At 43.4% G+C, this 17,025-nt stretch overlaps 1 protein-coding gene across 1 annotated transcript; it reads left to right on the forward strand.

The window, feature by feature from the left end:
* The first annotated feature begins 13,103 nt into the window (after positions 1–13,103).
* Positions 13,104–14,787, forward strand: LOC144901921 (uncharacterized). Its single transcript, XM_078797602.1, has 4 exons — positions 13,104–13,253; positions 13,386–13,522; positions 13,782–13,875; positions 13,968–14,787. The coding sequence occupies exons 2-4, from the start codon at positions 13,386–13,388 to the stop codon at positions 14,652–14,654; spliced, it is 918 nt and encodes a 305-aa protein (XP_078653728.1). The 5' UTR covers positions 13,104–13,253; the 3' UTR covers positions 14,655–14,787.
* Positions 14,788–17,025: the final 2,238 nt, after the last annotated feature.

A 17,025-nucleotide genomic window follows, 5' to 3' on the forward strand; every position in this document is an offset into this window, starting at 1 on the left:
GGCGCCAGCAGACAGGAGGAGAGCCACACCCCCGAGGCCGGCGGGAGACCATACCCCACTAGGGCAGAAGGGACACACACCTGCGGGCACAAGGGCCCGCCAACCGGAAGGGAACCCATCCACGGCCGGAGGCGCCGCCCCCCCACACACCCCCAGGAAGTGGAACCCGGCCCGCCCCAGGTAACCCCAGGTAACCCCATATACATATACATATACATATACATATACATATACATATACATATACATATACATATACATATACATATACATATACATATACATATACATATACATATACATATACATATACATATACATATAATAAAACTAATTATTATTTATTTAAGTATTTAAAACAATACTTAATAAGTATTAACAATACAACAACAACAAACCCAGATCCACAACCAGGCCCCGAGCCCAGGGAGATACGGACCGCCAAGGGATAGCACCCCCAGACCCACAGCAGTGAGGCAGACAAAGGAACGGGCGAGGGGGGGTAGCATTGTAACATTCTAGTTGTTGTCCTCTGATTAGATTGCATTTACCTGGCGTGATGTAAAGCGACTATACAACTGCATGCTCGATACTTAGCACTGTCTTGCTCATTTTAGGATTTTGTATGTTACAGTGAGGGCGGCACGGCGGTCTAGTGGTTAGCGTGCAGACCTCACAGCTAGGAGACCAGAGTTCAATTCCCACCCTCAGCCATCTCTGTGTGGAGTTTGCATGTTCTCCCTGTGCACGCGTGGGTTTTCTCCGGGTACTCCGGTTTCCTCCCACATTCCAAAAACATGCTAGGTTAATTGGTGACTCCAAATTGTCCATAGGTATGAATGTGAGTGTGAATGGTTGTTTGTCTATATGTGCCCTGTGATTGTACCCCGCCCGAAGACAGCTGGGATAGAACCCCCGCGACCCTCGTGAGGAAAAAGCAGTAGAAAATGAATGAATGAATGTTACAGTGAGATTTATCACTTTAGCAAATGCATATTGAAGCAAAAGTTGCTCCACTTCCAAAGAAGTGATTACATTGTATGAGCTGCTAGCATGCTAGCTGTTAGCATTTTTGTTGTTCTCCTCATATTAGATCGCGTATCTTTACATGGTACAATGTAAAAGTACTACACAAATGCATGTTTAGTAAACAATGTTGCAATGTTAATATTGTATTCCCACAGATCGTTAGCATGCTCGCTTAGCATTGTTAGCATTTTAGTCTACCTCATAGTACATCGCATACATTTATCTGGTATGATGAAAAACCACTATAAAAATGCACATTTGGTACTTAGTGTTATCTTGCTAGGTGCTAACATTAAAATTTTAGAATTTTACATTTAGATTTAGAACAAATGATGTTCTAATGTTATCACATGGTATCCTCGCAGGTTGCATGCTAGCTGTTTTTGTTGGCATGCCGCCAAGGTTGAAATACTTCAGTTTCCACAACAATAACAATGTTCGTTAGATTGTTATATATGAAAAGATGTGTTGAAGTTACTGCTGACGGGACAGGTTATGCCAATGGGTGGGAGTTTGCTTTCATTTAAAAACAACTCAGTGTTTGTCTGACTTGTTTACTCTGGTACCCACCCCCCCAAGCCCCCCCCCCCCCCCCCCCCCCCCGTGGCAGCAACACGCGCCATTAGCGCCGACCATCTGTGGACGCGGGTCAGCGTTGGCCTCCTGCTCATGAACGGCGCTGCGCTCTGTCCAGAGGGAACCAAACAAAACATGGCTGCAGAGGAAGTGCGCTGTTTGGACTGCAGCTTTGTGATTTAAGTTCTGCTGCTGTCAGCCATGAAAAACAGTGTGTTCACGACCAAACATAACAATTTGGATCATAAAACACTTTAGCGCAGTGTCATCTGTCGTCCTGAGATCCTGTCTTGTTTGACATTATAGTCACCATCTTGTAGCGCACGTTCTTGTAGATCTGTTGAGTCGAACATTCAGTGTTTGTGGAGGTGTAAAGTGGCGTAAAATGGAGGTTTAAGTACTTTCCACTTGCGGCTGGAACAGGAAGTACACATCCAGGGGAATGCGTTTGAGATTTGAGCGCCATAAATGAGTTCTAAAGAACCTTTCGAGTGGGATTGTTCTGATTCGGCGGGCACACGTCCCACTGTCAGGCGTCCTGATTAGCACGGTGACTTAACACGACATCAAACGGAACACAGCAGCGTGGTGGGCACCAGCTGCTGTCACGCCCAACAGACAGTATTGAGTTCCACGGTGCTGTCCCATGGAGGGCAGAACTCTCGCTGAGACTGTCGGCACCTCTCACCGACTCACCGGGGACCCCCTTGACCGCAAACACCCTGCTTCTCTGCGCTCCATCATCGTCACCAGCCTTCATAAGCTAGCACTTGGTCTTCCATCACTGGCAACCTGCCGCAGGTCTGTTCACACAAACACGGCCAGACGGGACTGCAGATTACACTCAGCGCTGCCTCTGTCTGAAGGGGAAGTCTCAGCGAGTAAACTAATTCCTGCCAGGCTATCATCTTACGGCCCCCCCGGTCTCAGAGTTATTACAGCGCGGCTGTGGTTTGCTCTGGTCCGGCCCGGCCCGGCACTGAGCTGAGTGAACTAACTGAGCCATCATAGACCCCCCAACTCCCACCCCGTCCAATCAAACAAAACGCCCAGGGCTTCCGCCGCAGGTGTCTGGACCTGGCCTGTCCTCCTCCTGTCAGTCCTGCTCTTTTTTGACGAGCGTTGGAACTCGCTGTCCTCTGGTGGCCTCCCACGCTCCCTTGCTTGCGTCCAGATCGTGCAGATTGTTCTCATTTGGTCCAGAACAGGTCAGGGCTCCACACACAGACACACACACACACATTTGGGACTTTTACAAGTGTGAGCAGCTGGTTTGGGCCCACTAAATCTCTTGGGGATTTGAGATCGTTCAAAAGACAGCGTTCCAGAGAGGTGACAGTGGGAAACTCACGTCTCGACACCAGAGCTTCATGACTAGTTTGTTTCGGAAAGTGACTTTCTCAGCACCTCTAATGGCTTTAGTGCAGGGGTTTCAGACTCGCGGCCTACGGGACCATGTTTTGTGGCCCCCTTTTAGACATCAAAGTTTGGTATTACTGTGCCCTGGGGGTTCTCTGTATATCAAAAAGATATACTGTGGCAATCTGGAGTCCCACAAGAGATGACCAGAGGCACTTCAGCTTGTTTAAAGGAGGAGGCTCTTTAATTAGGCCAGCAATAACCAATGCTGACCTCACAGCGAGCTTGTCACAAAGACCTCACTCAGACTCTCCCTTCGGTTCTCTCCAGGTCGGTTGAGTCTGGGACTACGTAGTGCTAATACCATCAAACCTGTATGTCTCTGTCTGTAATTGAACAACTTTACTGTCTCTTCCCATCGCGGGCGTGGAAGAAGATCTGCGGTGGCCTGCAGTGTTTGGACAGAACCTGTAGCGGGAGACGGAAGTCCTTTTCCCAGAGCCACATGTGAAGAGAGTACGCTGAGGCCTCAAGCAGATGGAAAAACCGAAGGAAGAATGAAGTTTGTTTCAGCAGGAACATGAGAAATAAGCAAAGTGATGGTCTGGTGGCTGACTGCACCTCACGCCAACGTGGACACTAGCTGCTCCTGAATGAATGGAGTGGGATTTCTCCGCGGTGCCACCCCATGCCGACTACCAAAGCCTCAGTGATCACAAACCTCCTAAAATCACAGTCTCTATTTGGGTGTTTGCCTTTGGACTAATCCCACTGTGGTTCATCTCATCCCAGCAGTGCAAGCGCATCGAAAAAGACAAGGTGAGAGGTGGGGGGGGGGGGGGGGGGGGGCGTATGGTTGGAAGAAGGGGGTCGACTCATCTCAACACGCTATGAAAAAGATGTTTGAAGAAACCCGATCAGCAGCAAAAAAAACGAATGGAGTCAGATCTTTATTGAAGGTGGCCAGCAGGATGTGTGATCTCCAGAGGGGAGAAGACGAAGAGGTCGAAGGTGGGATTGGTGGACCCCGGCCTACAGCCCCTCAGCCCCACCCCCGACCGCCTCCTCCATCCCAAAATGTTTTCTGAACGCCTGCCAGGAAAGTTTAATGGCTGTGGAATTTTGACAGGAAAAAGCAGGGCTGGAAGTTTCAGAGGAAGTGGGAATTTGTGTCTCACGAAGGCAACGCGCGAGAGAGGAAGATCGTCAAAGCCCTTTTCCAACGCCATCGCCCGGGGGGGGGGGGGGGGGGGGGGGATTCATGAAGAAACAGGGGAAGGGGGCTGTCGGTGGTGGAGACCTCAGACTGACGGGCTGTGATCATCTCAACCTCCAACATACAGGATCACAAACTTCACAATGTGGATACAACATTCCAAAACACACGCACAGGCAGTCAGGAAACACACACACATCATTTACATCTTCTGGTAGACTTGAAAGGAGATTTTCAGTTCATGTGGAAGCTCACAGCAGCTGCTTCTGCCCAAAACTTCAGACCCGACCTTGCATTCCTGTGGTTTACTCACATATTTCAACCAAGTCCTAAACCTAGACCTAGACCTAAGCTTTTATAGTATTACAGTGTAACTTCTTCTGGGTTACCACATGTACAGTATATGAGCACCTGCTTAGCATAATATGCTAAATCAGTAGAAGACCATCACGACAATCCTTAAGGCCCTGTCCCATACTAATGTGTAATGTAATGTGTAATATATATTGATCAAAGATGGTGTTATACAATGGCATATGCAAACTATTTGGCCGTGGATGGTAGACAAGTAACGTGGTGGCAGAAGGGCTACCTCATCTGGAATGTCAGCTTGGAAGCAGTAAATCGGGGGGTGCACAGGCAGTTTCTACTGTTGTATATGGGACTCCATTTGTAGTTGAGGGAATGTTTGGCCTGAGATCCAGCGTTTATGTATCGGTTATGCAAAAAGGCACTGAATCAATCGCTACCCGACTGTGAAGTTACGATGGACTGGTCTACTAAGACAAGCTGACCTAGTTTTCTCTATGACACCATTGTCAGTACACTGGAAGCGCTTGAGCACAGCGGCGCCACCCCAAACTGACTATCCAAAGCGTCAGTGATCGCATATATTTGGATATTAGCCTCGGAGTAATTCCACTGCGGTCCCTCTCGTCCTAGCAGCATCCCAGTATCTCGGCCCAGCTCTCTTCTCAGGAGATCTGAACAGTCCAGCTGTTGTCTTGATGGTTTCTTCCATAGACAAGCTGACAACAGTCATGAAAGACTAAAAAACGGCAAGATTCAGCAATAAGTAATGGTGAAAACTAACTGCATTTGCTATCCAAAGCCGGCCGTCAGAAATAGTCAACATGTCCAAAATGTTTATATCAGGAAACTGATAATCCAAAATCTTAAGACCAGTTGAAAATTTGCTAGAATATGCATTTTGCACATTTGGAACCCAATCAGGTTTAAAGTAGGCACTGACAAGGTCATGCCCTCCTGATGGCTAAAGCTAAGAAGCTTTGTCTTCTTGAATGTGGTGGGATGGTGGAGCTCCATGAGCCAGGCCTCTGGCAGCGTGCCATCGATGCTGAGGTTAGACGGAGTAAGACGGTCATCCTGCATTTTTGGAAAGATCCTGAGCATTACGGAACAAAAAAGTCAAGCGGTAGACCCAAAAAAATGTCACCTGTGCTGAGCTGGAGGATCTGATGGGCTGTCTGTGAAGCCACAGGGCGGTCCTGGACCCACATGAAGACCCTTACTGGTGCCCACTGCAGCACAATAGCCATCAGACTGGCATGACGAGGAGATCCCACCAGAGATATTTTCAAACGTCGACCAGTGACGTGCGGATGTCGCGGCGGGCATCCCTCATGACCGAGGGCACTGGTCTGTGTGGTAACAGCTGGCTTCTTCAACAGGACAACGCTACAGTTCACAATGCTGATGCTGACAATTCTTCAGGGAGAAGAACATCCCTCTTTTGGACCATCCCGCATCTTCCCCTGATTGGCATCCCATAGAGAACATTTGGGGATGGACGAAAAGGGAAGTTTACGAAAATGGCCATCAGTTCCAGACAGTTGATGCCCTTGGTTAAGCCATCTTCACCACTTGGACCAATGGTCGCAATAGCCTCCTAGTAACACTGGCATCAAGCATGCCCAAGGACATTTTTGGAGTGATGACCAAGAAAAGTGGAGCTACTCATTACTGAGTCCTACCGAGACATTTTTTTCTTCGGGTTTGGAGAGTTTTTTGTCATTTTTGGAGCCATGGTCTTAAACCATTGATCGGCCTATTTCAGTTAAATTGTTATTTTCAATAACAAAGTCCTTTTAGTCACACTCGCCCTTCTTGCTTTTGCATATTGTGGCTCTACCTAAAACCTCATTAAGATCCAAATGTGCAAAAGGTAAATTCTAACTATTTTTCAACTGGTCTGATCAGGTCTGTACGCCCGTAAACCAGCTGAAAAATCCACTTGATGTCTACCTTTGTTTTCTAAAACAAACTAAAATCCTTCTGTTTGTGATGACTTACTTTGTGACGCTATCATGCTAACGTTGAGCTCCCCTGGTGGAAACGCCTCACCCCCATGCTAGCACACGTGCAGACATTAGTGTCAATCATGTCCGCCGACCCTACAGCAGCCCTCTCACCGTGTCACCACTTAATGTCCGCACATCTGCTTGACTCCCCATCCTTCAGCCCACACCTTCCCGGGCTGGGCCCAGAGACAGATGCTGAGACATGGGGACAGACGGGCCCGGCGCCCCCCGACCAAACCAGCCAGGCAGTCAGTCAGTCAGTCATTGGGGCTGCAGACCGCCGGATCCATTACATACACATTTAAATAAAAAGACTCCCAGGCTGCTCCACATCTCCCTGTGACGTCTATCATCACTCATGAACACAGAGCGTGGAAACCCACCACAGTGGTGTTAGCATCATCCTGCTAACCGACTAACAGACATTCACAAACTAGCACAAAAAGTTTTTATGTTTTTTTCCTCACTCGTCTACCAAAATTTCCACCATGTGTGTGACCTGAGAGTAGTAGGATTTCATTCCTATGGGGCGCAATCTAAACATGTTTGCATGCCCCGGGACAAGTCTTCAAATATGGAAATTCCCTCTCATGGGAACCCAAACAAGAACAAGTGGCAGGATTGATTCCCGTCTAATAAAACTTGGTCTGGGCGTGATGTTCTGCACTAAGACAAACACGCAGAAGAGGAAATGTTCCTCACCAAATGGTCCCAAAAGTCAGTGAAACACTAAAAATGGGGCCTGCCAGGCTTCATGGCCTTTGGAGGCGTTAGGTCCGTCCCACAACATAACATTTGACACCGCAGACACAAACTTTTGGCAGCAGCGGAGGTCGTTACGCAAACTGGGAGCTCAGCTGGACGCTGAAGGAGAGATTTGTTGTCATTCGGCATTCGGGCCTCCAGACTTGCAGCTCGTGAAGTCTACCATTACTTAGTAGCCTGTACAGTTCATACAGAATCACACCAAATCTCCACTATTTTCTTTTACATGCAGCTTTTTTTATTATAATACTTAATATTTAATACTTAAATATAATTTTAAAAAGCAGACAAAATAATCAAATAAAATGACAATTTTTTTTCATAATAAAAAAAATACAAAGGTTATTTTTTCCAGTGAGGCCTACATTATAGTAAACTAGAAGGATGCACATTTTGTACATTCAAATGCTAAGTCATCCAAACAAATCATTGGCTTTGTGTTATAGGTAATAAAGCAAATTAGTGTCATATTTCATAACATAACTCATTCATAATCCATTTCTTTTACAATTAAAAACAAGATGTGGTTTAAAAATAGACCCCGGGCCGCACTTTGGAGACCCAAGGTTTATTTTTTTTGTGTGTGTGTGCAATGTTTTTACACTCAATGCATTTTTAGTTTCTTGCCTATAGCCAAAAATATATACAGTAGATGAAAAATGTTTGAGTGTGATTTGGCTGTGCTGTGCGTAACACGGCTTCATTTTCAAAGCTGCTGCCAAAAGAGAAATGCTTTCTCCCGATGCTCTCAGTGGAAGCACTGTGGTTCATATAAACATCCACATGGATTCAATAAGCGCCACGGTTATTTATATTCCCAGCTTATTACTTGTAATTACAAAATCCTCTTACTACGGCTTTTATTATTTGTGACAGAGGCCCAGAGCTCCCAGTTGAGGATGTGCGCGTAAAAAACAAATATTGTACTCAGCTGGCTCATTATGCACACAATCACCTCATGCAGTTTCATCAGGAGGTTTCATCATCGTTTATACCATAAAAGCTTATAAAAATGTCCAGTCTTGTTTGAGTTTAAGTTGGGATCTTTTCCGAGGCTCAACGTTTACTTAAGACGATCGTGGCTGCAACAACACCATTCAAAGGAAGTCTGCTTAAAGCTTTAAATCAGGGTGTCTTTTCCCCAAGGGGCCACATATAAGACGGATGCTAGGAGCGGTGTCAGTGTGCATTCCACTGTAAAAAGTGACCATCATGTTTCATTACAATCACTCCTCTTGTCCTTCACTTTGAATCCCAAAACTGAAATCGCCAGTCTGAGTAGTTTTATACAAACTCATGAGTACATGGGTGTAAACAGGTGTAGGATTCAGTTTGGATCCAGTGCACTCAGGGAAGGTCTGCTGCATTTGTGCCAAGGTTGTATTTTCTACTTCTTATTCCTATTCCTTGTGTTTTGGTGCTGACGCTTATCCTCACTACCTGCTCTGGGGGGCGTCCCGCGGGCCTCCGGATTGGGGCCACGGTAGCAAGGTGGACCGGTGGCGGGTCCTGTTTACTCAGCTGTGTGCCCCCACTCCCCAGCCCCCCAGAGAGAGAAGAGGATGTGTTCAGGGCCTCATTAATCACGGCAGCTTTGGAAGAGATAAACAGGCCCGACCCAGCAGGGATGCTGCAGCCAGCGCTATACTACACGGGGCGGGGGGGCGGAGGGGTAGGACACAAGGGAGGACGGGTGTTTGGGTTGGTGGTGGACGTACACGCCGGGGGATTGACTATAACACTTGCTCTTTGGTTCCACATCTGCATGCCTGTGCAAGCTTGTAAATCAACGTTCCTCCTCTGGACCGGCTGCAAGTGCATGAACCCAAAATCCAACCCCGCCCTGCCATGAAATGCACCTTGACCGCTTCAAGAAGACACACTTTTCACAGCTATAAAAAACAACATTCCCTAATAAAACATTCCCATACAACAAAGCACAGGCTGTACGGTGGAGTGGTTAGCACGTTGGCCACATAGAATCAGAATCGGAATCAGCATCAGAATCAGAATCAGAATCAGAATCAGAATCAGAAAAAGTTTATTGCCATGTATGATCAAACACATACTAGGAATTTGTTTTGGTATAGTAGGTGCATACACATCTATTAAAAAAGAATGAAAAATACAAAATATGAAATACAATATATGAAAATACAAAATATACAGAATAGTCAGGAGATTGGCAAGATCTGGGTTTGAATCTCCGCTTTTTTGTCTGTTGAATCACTGCAATGTGCTTATTGTGGACATACTATTAGCATAATTTCATGTATTACTACTAATACTACACAGTCCCATTACTTTCAGACCTGTGACTTGAATGGGTCATCCTAGCTTAGGAAACTGCTACAAAAATGACATAAAGTTACCTTAATACACAGTTTGAGTACTTTATGTACTACTACTAAGTGTGTGTACTGCCGTCCCTGGCTACATCATGGTTCCAGCATCGCTCCATTTATGTATTTTAAATCCCTAAGTATATTGTGGTAGTATGGTGATTTACAATACAACCAAGTTAATATACAACAACACAGGACAAAATGGTATAAAATTTGTCAAAACGTTATTTTAAGCAAGACGTATCAAAAGTATTTCTATTGTAGAGCTTGAACAGCTGGTATCGGAAGTGTCGAGATTTGGGTATTAAGCCGTACATCACTAACAAACAATAGATTACCTTCACAATGCATGTACGTAGTTAGCCGTAGCACGTCCAACGCGATAGAGTGAAAAGATGTTCTTCTCCCATTCGGTGTGAAAGTGGTACATTTTTGGCTTCTTAATTTGTCCTTCTACCTCAGACTGTTTGAAACTCTTTCGAAACCCTTTCTTAAGCTTAGAATAAATAAACATGAGTTATCCTATGAGCGCCGGTCATCGGTTCCTGCAGTGATCCTGTAGTCTGTGCATTAATGTTGCGCAATGTGTTGTCAACAAAGAACAATAAGCGTGACTTTAGGGATGTTATTTCATCTCTATGGGGCTCTAATAATAGTAAAAAACATATTTAGAAGGTCATACTTTATGCAGAACAGTACATATATATGTATACAGGGAAGCGCAAGCAGCGCTGTTTGTTTGTCAGTTTGTGTTCGAAATAACTTGAAGAGTTCCGAATGGATTTGGATGGAAATTTCAGGAATGGTCAGAAATGCAATATGGAAGAACTGATTACATTTTGGGAATGATTCGGATCACCGTCTGGACCATTTCACCATTTGTGTATTCATTCATTCATTTTCTACCGCTTTTTCCTCACGAGGGTCGCGGGGGTGCTGGAGCCTATCCCAGCTGTCTTCAGGCGAGAGGCGGGATACACCCTGGACTGGTGGCCAGCCAATCACAGGGCACATATAGACAAACAACCATTCACACTCACATTCATACCTATGGACAATTTGGAGTGGCCAATTAACCTAGCATGTTTTTGGAATGTGGGAGGAAACCGGATTACCCGGAGAAAACCCACGCATGCACGGGGAAAACATGCAAACTCCACACAGAGATGCCCGAGGGTGGAATTGAACCCTGGTCTCCTAGCTGTGAGGTCTGCGCTCGAACCACTAGACCGCTGTGCCGCCCCCATTTGTGTATATAACTCTAAATATGTCTAAATATAAAACTATTTAAATATAAGTATACATTTAAAATATTTGGAAAGTATAGTGGAAAGTATATTGAAGGGTATGTATAATGGTTGTTATGTGAACAGGATGTAAAAAAGAGTCTGGTTATGTGTTGGCATCAAGAAAAATTGACTGAAAAAAATTGTGGCATCTAGTCAAGCATCTACACAGCAAAATCAAAAGTGTTAGATTTCCAGTGTTGGTGTTGTATGTTAAAAATACAGTGTTAATTTAACACTTGCTTAGTTTAATTCAACTATGTGAGAGTTAATTCCTCAAAAGAGTTGGTGTTAATCCAGGGAGTTAAATCCAAGCAACACTGTTAAGTGTTGATTTTAAAATCAACACTTAACAGTGTTGCTCCCAGAATTCCAACGGATCTGTGACGTGTTTGTCTAAAGGGCGGGACGACTTGGAGACTCGAGCACGGTCAGCAGAGGACGACTTTACCTCCAGACTTCACGGAGTATCTTTTCAGTAAGTATTTTATATGTGTCGATAAGTGTCGCGGAGTCCTGTCTATAGCTCTAACAAGGTAGGCTAAGTCCAATGTTAAGGTTAGCTGTTGTATGCTATTTTTTAAGGGTGCATTAATGTTCCTTTTGCACATCAGTGTTGATGAATATACACAGCTTGCTTAGGCTACACGTTTGGATAACACGGTATATAACTGCACATTTTTTGTAAGAGGTTAAAGCTAGCTAAAATGGTGTAGCACGAGCATGAGGCATCACATTAACAGAATATTCTCTGTCGGAAAATCTGTAGGCCATCGAAGTGCGCTTATGGCAATTAATTAGCTATGGTCTAGTTTCGATGAAAATATCAAGCGATGGAGTAAGGTTAGAGAGCCGGGGCTGGGCCGGGGGGTTGAGCTCCCGCCTGCCCAGAGACTGCTGCTATTGCTAAAAGTCAGGCTAGCTCTGTGAGCCGGGTAGCATGTTGCTGCCTTAGGCCTTAGGCACCGGACCACCACGCCAGCCACACAGAGCTCTGCTCTTACAGGGAGGAGTAGTTTATTTAATTATTTTATTTTATTGTATTTTATTTATTTTTAACTTTTGGGACTTAACAAAAGCTTATTCTTAACGTTAGCTTCTCAATCTAACGTTAGCCGCAGCTAATAAAGTTACCGGAGTCACACACACCCCCCACCCCCCAGCTGCGGCCATAATAATAAACGTCTGAAATGCCGGTGAGTTTTTAACTTTAAAGTTACAGTGTTTTAGCTATCTATGCATATGAACAATAATGTCGCTGTCATGTGCCTTCAGTTGACGTTATTTTGCCAAACTAATTAGAGACGAGTTGATCATGTGTCTTTGTGTTTATGGGTAAGTGTCGGTGTTGTTGGCAGGAGAACCAGGTTAGCCGTCATGATAGCAGGCAGGCTGAGCTTTAGTAACAGTGTCATTGTGCTGGACCCCGTTGTCGGGGTGGAGACTAGTTGGCATGACTTGTGAGTAACACTTAAAAAATCAAAACAAATACTCAGACGGTCGAACTCAGGCAAGGCCAAATCTTCATGTTTCTCCACATCCACGGTAAACATACTGTAAATGATGATGTAGTGTGGATGTCTATTCTTCTATGTTTTTCTATAGTACATCATGTTGGTGAAGGAGAGATTTGGAGAAACGCAGAAGTATGTCAAAGTGGCTGAGACTGAGGATGGCTATGATGACTTCAACACATTTCTTCAGAAAGGTTGGCATCACTTTTAATAGAGCCCAGAATGTTTGTGTAAATTGACTCATTGCTATAATATCTACTGAATTTATGTGATATGTAAATGTCTCATATTATGGAGTTATGTTTATGATAGCTAATGGTAATGCCCTGTGTGCCCTTGATCTAAAATGTTGGGGAAAAGAAGTTTAGAAAATTTCTGTTTATCATAATTTTTCCATTGCTCTAAATTTAATATTTTTTTATCAGTCATTCATAAGCTAGATCTTCCACTTGAGACTGAGCTGCACTTGACAGATGAATCAGGGACAGAAGTCGATGCAGATGTGTTTGAGGAGCTTTTGCAAGCAGGGAACCTTACTGTTAGGGTGGCAACTAAGTCAACAGGTGAGACTCAGGCTTGTGAGGTCAGGAGTGGATCGTCAATAGAGTATTGTGGAGAACTAATTATTTTTTCATTTTGTGTATACATTTTTCTTTTACTGTTTACAGTTGTGCTTCATCATGATCTTTCATATACTTCGTTGGAGTCACCCATGTCAGACAACTCATCTGTGTCAGTGTCAGAAGACTCCGTGCCAGATCCTCTGATTCATCTGATGCAACAGTGATTGTTCGGACAAATGGAGGGAAGAGAACCCATGCTGAACGGAAATCGGCAAAAGAGGTCTTAGTTATCAAATATCACACACAAATATATTGTGCAGTAGAACTGTGTCAAACTTTTTTTGTTGTTGGACATAATGATGATCGTGATGGATATAATTGCTAATTTGCTTTATGATTCTTTATGTTTTAGATGGTGAGAGATGCTCTGAAGGACAAACCGGGTGGACAGATTATTTTGGATGAATATGATAAAATGAAAACATTGATGGATAGCACAAGGAGACAGTTGGTAAACCTTCTTGTGGCCGACATGGTTGAAAGTCATGGGTAAGACTTCATTGTTCATATTTATACTTTACAGATTTTTTTTTTAACAGCACACTTATTTTAGAACATTGCATATTAGTAAAGCAACTTATTATTTATTTTCTCCTATGAAAGAGATAAATACTAAATGGCTAAAACATGATACAAAAACTGATTAAAAAAAACTATTTGAAAGAGACTTAAACTCAGTGACACTAACAACAGTAACATTTGTAAGCACTGAAGGAACTGTAGTAGTAATGTCATGTTTATCTTTCAGGAGGAGCCCACCTGTCTCTGTGCGAAGTAAATACGCTTTGGGCATCATCTCTCTGTTTCCCAGCCTCAGAGATCCATACTCAGACAATGGATATGTAAGTTTATAAATGAAAAGCTTGTATATCAATTTATGGAGTAGTAATGTGGTCTGAACTTACTCTACAATTTAATGTTTTTAATATTACAGGAACACTTCTATGACCCACAGAGTGGATCTGGGTACTTGGCCTGGAGGATAAAAACGGTTCAGCGCAACACTGCAGCTCAGTCCCGGAGATCTTCCACCAGCACACCCTACCAGGATAGTCCAAAGAGAAAGAGGGAGGTTCTCTGCACGGATAAGCAGCTGCTTGGTGAGCAGTGTCATGAAGCAATATCCTTTCTGAAACATTCAACTGACGAATCGGCAATCAAAGAGAAGATGAGGGCTACTCATCAGAATTTTAATTTTCAGAGATTTGAGTTTGGTCCAGTGAAGAAAGAAACCATTGATAGCTTGGAAGGAGGTGATGTTTTAAGTTCTGTTTTTGATGAAAATGCATACTGTGAAGTGTCAACCACTAATTGGGTGAAGAACTATGGAACAGAATACCAGACTGGTATGTTTGTTTGTACTGGAACAAATATGGAAGTTCCTGTTTTCAGAAAGGTCACCAACATCATAATACATGATGAGCAAGCTTTTATTTTGACTTGCAGAGTGGACACTCTTTATTTTGATGATCATTTCAGTGCATACTGTATCAATGAGAGAGCAGATTCATTTTCTGTTTTTCCAGTTAAGGAGTTGATTTATTACAGGCCCTATGACAAACAGTTTTCCAATGAGATGTGTGAAAAAACATACATAGTGCCACATTGTCATATTGTGTGAAAAAACATACATAGTGCCACATTGTCATATTGTGTGACCTGTGTTGTGGTTATTGCAAAGCCAGTGCTGTTGTTAATGTGGTGTGCTTGTTTGAAATACAGGTGATTCAAACTGCAACTTGTGTGGTTTTCTTTGTAAATTTTATTGTTGTTGTTGTTATTATCATTATTATTATTATTATTAACAACAATAATGATGATAATAACAACATTATTATTATCATTAATATTAATATTAACATTAACATCAATATTATTATTATTATGAGCAGTAGTAGTAGTATAATATTTAACACTATCCATAGTGTTAGTATAATTTGAATTTTATTCAGTGTTAAAACAACACAATGATAGTGTTAATTTTTGACACTACACACTAGTGTTAGGTAAATTCAACACTGATGGGTGTTAAATTTCAACTATTGAGAGTGTTGATCCAACTCTGTCACAGTGTTAACTGTTTAACACTTTCAAAAGTGTTATTTTAACTCGATTTAGTGTGGACCAATATAGACACTTTCAAAGTGTTGAATTTAACTCCCTAGGAGTTGATTTAACACTTCTGAATTTGCTGTGTACAACGTTTTTTCCTATTTGGTAGGCTTGGTTAGTGATTGGATTTTGTTTTGTTGACAAGTTAATTACTGCTTGTAACCACTGTCATTGCCATCCCCACTTACACTAAATAAGAAAACTAGGTGAGGCGAGACATGGGGTGGGGTCTATCCGTCCCAACAGACTCAGTCTCGTCGCAACACACAGCAGAGGGCAACACACCACTGATTCACTCAAGTTAAGTCGACAGGGCAGCCGGGTGAGGGCTTGCTGACTGGGGCTGCTGCCCACTCTTTGTCTATATGTACCCTGTGATTGGCTGGCCACCAGTCCAGGGTGGACCCCGCCTCTACCCAAGACAGCTGGGATAGGCTCCAGCACCCCTGCGACCCTCGTGAGGATAAGCGGTAGAAAATGAATGAATGAATGTTTTTCTCTCCATGTTAGCTTGTGATGACTGGTGTGGTGACTGTTTAGTTGGGGTGGTTTCTTTCTTTGTTTTGTACTGGACAATGTAAGACAGGATGACTAATAATGAACTGGTTGCTCTTGACACGTGGTTGGGTGCCTCAAGCTGGGTGAGGGTGGTTGGATATGGGTTTTTTATTCTGTGTAGACAAGGAATAATATATGTTTTGTTGGGATGAGGTCAGAATCTGGGTGGTTAGGACATCTTCCCACTCCCGTTCAAACATGTGTACATTTATTTATATACGTAGGTATTTTTTATTTGTATTGATTTTGGTTGGTTTGTTGTGCTTTGAATGTTTTTCATGTTTGAAATAAACTTGAAAAAAATCTCCACAAAAAATGGTCGCAGCAAAAAAAAAAAAAACAGGTTTCCAACGGGCTCTACAACATAGGTTTTCATGATCGAGAAATCTAAAAATGTATTGTAGATGAAATACTGATATTACTGAACTGATATTTATAGTGTAAATCACAATATCACAGTTTTATGTATTTCCTGTTCCTTTCAGTCCTGTTATTTATCTTGGCTTAAGAAACTCAGCATGGGCTCTTTTTTTTTTACAAATTATACGGCAAATATTCTATGCATACAACATATTAACCAACTTTGCTCCTCTATCCAGGCTTTGCTTGAATGGAAGAGCAAAGTTGGTAAGTTCAAGAGAAGTTGAGGGTGTTATTTGACACCCAACCAGCCCCAGGCCTGCTCCCAAAAAGCCCACCATTACCATTAATATTCGTATATTCTGTACTTCCTCACAATGCTAAAAAGTTCTGCACACTTTCCCCTTCAGTCGGGGAAGGAGAGACGACCCCATCATTTAGAGAGAGCTGACAAATGCAATAAGCCAAAAGGCGGCCTCGAAATGGGTTTTAAGATATTGTATTACTCTGTTTATGTAAGACTACGTCTTAATTATAGCATGTGCACATGTACGTGTGTTATTGTGCGTCTGCCAGCGTCCTTGTGCGGTCGCCTAATTGCCTGTGATAGGCTCGGAAAAGTGACATCATCCCCAGATAGTCTGGATTTGCCGCAGAGGTTGCACCGGGGGTCAGCAGTGAAACAGTGCTCCGGGATGCGGTGGGGCCAAACAAAAAAAAAGAAGACGCACGGAGCAGAACACAGCAGCCACCATAAGTCCATCACCGGTGAATGTAACTGCTTTGGACGTGGTGAAGGACTGCGGGCTACGTTTATGCATCTCAGTTGTTTTAATCTTTAGCTTTCATTTTCAGCAATGTTTGCATCATGGCAGGGGGGAAATATCAGGCTTTATTGGAAACAGCTGAGAGAAGGTCTATGTAGATGCTGATATGACATCACACATATTAGGAAGACAGTA

The sequence above is a fragment of the Doryrhamphus excisus genome, linkage group LG2 (genome assembly GCF_037039965.1).
Source record: "Doryrhamphus excisus strain RoL-2023G ecotype Guam linkage group LG2, RoL_Dexc_Guam_v1.1, whole genome shotgun sequence".
Taxonomy (NCBI): domain Eukaryota; kingdom Metazoa; phylum Chordata; class Actinopteri; order Syngnathiformes; family Syngnathidae; genus Doryrhamphus; species Doryrhamphus excisus.

Bases quoted from the DNA above. Each gene is read 5' to 3' on its own strand.
- LOC144901921 (XM_078797602.1), top strand. From the start codon at position 13,386: ATGGTGAGAGATGCTCTGAAGGACAAACCGGGTGGACAGATTATTTTG. The intron at 13,523-13,781 runs GTAAGACTTCAT...TTTATCTTTCAG, and splicing joins GACATGGTTGAAAGTCATGG to GAGGAGCCCACCTGTCTCTG. The intron at 13,876-13,967 runs GTAAGTTTATAA...TTAATATTACAG, and splicing joins CATACTCAGACAATGGATAT to GAACACTTCTATGACCCACA.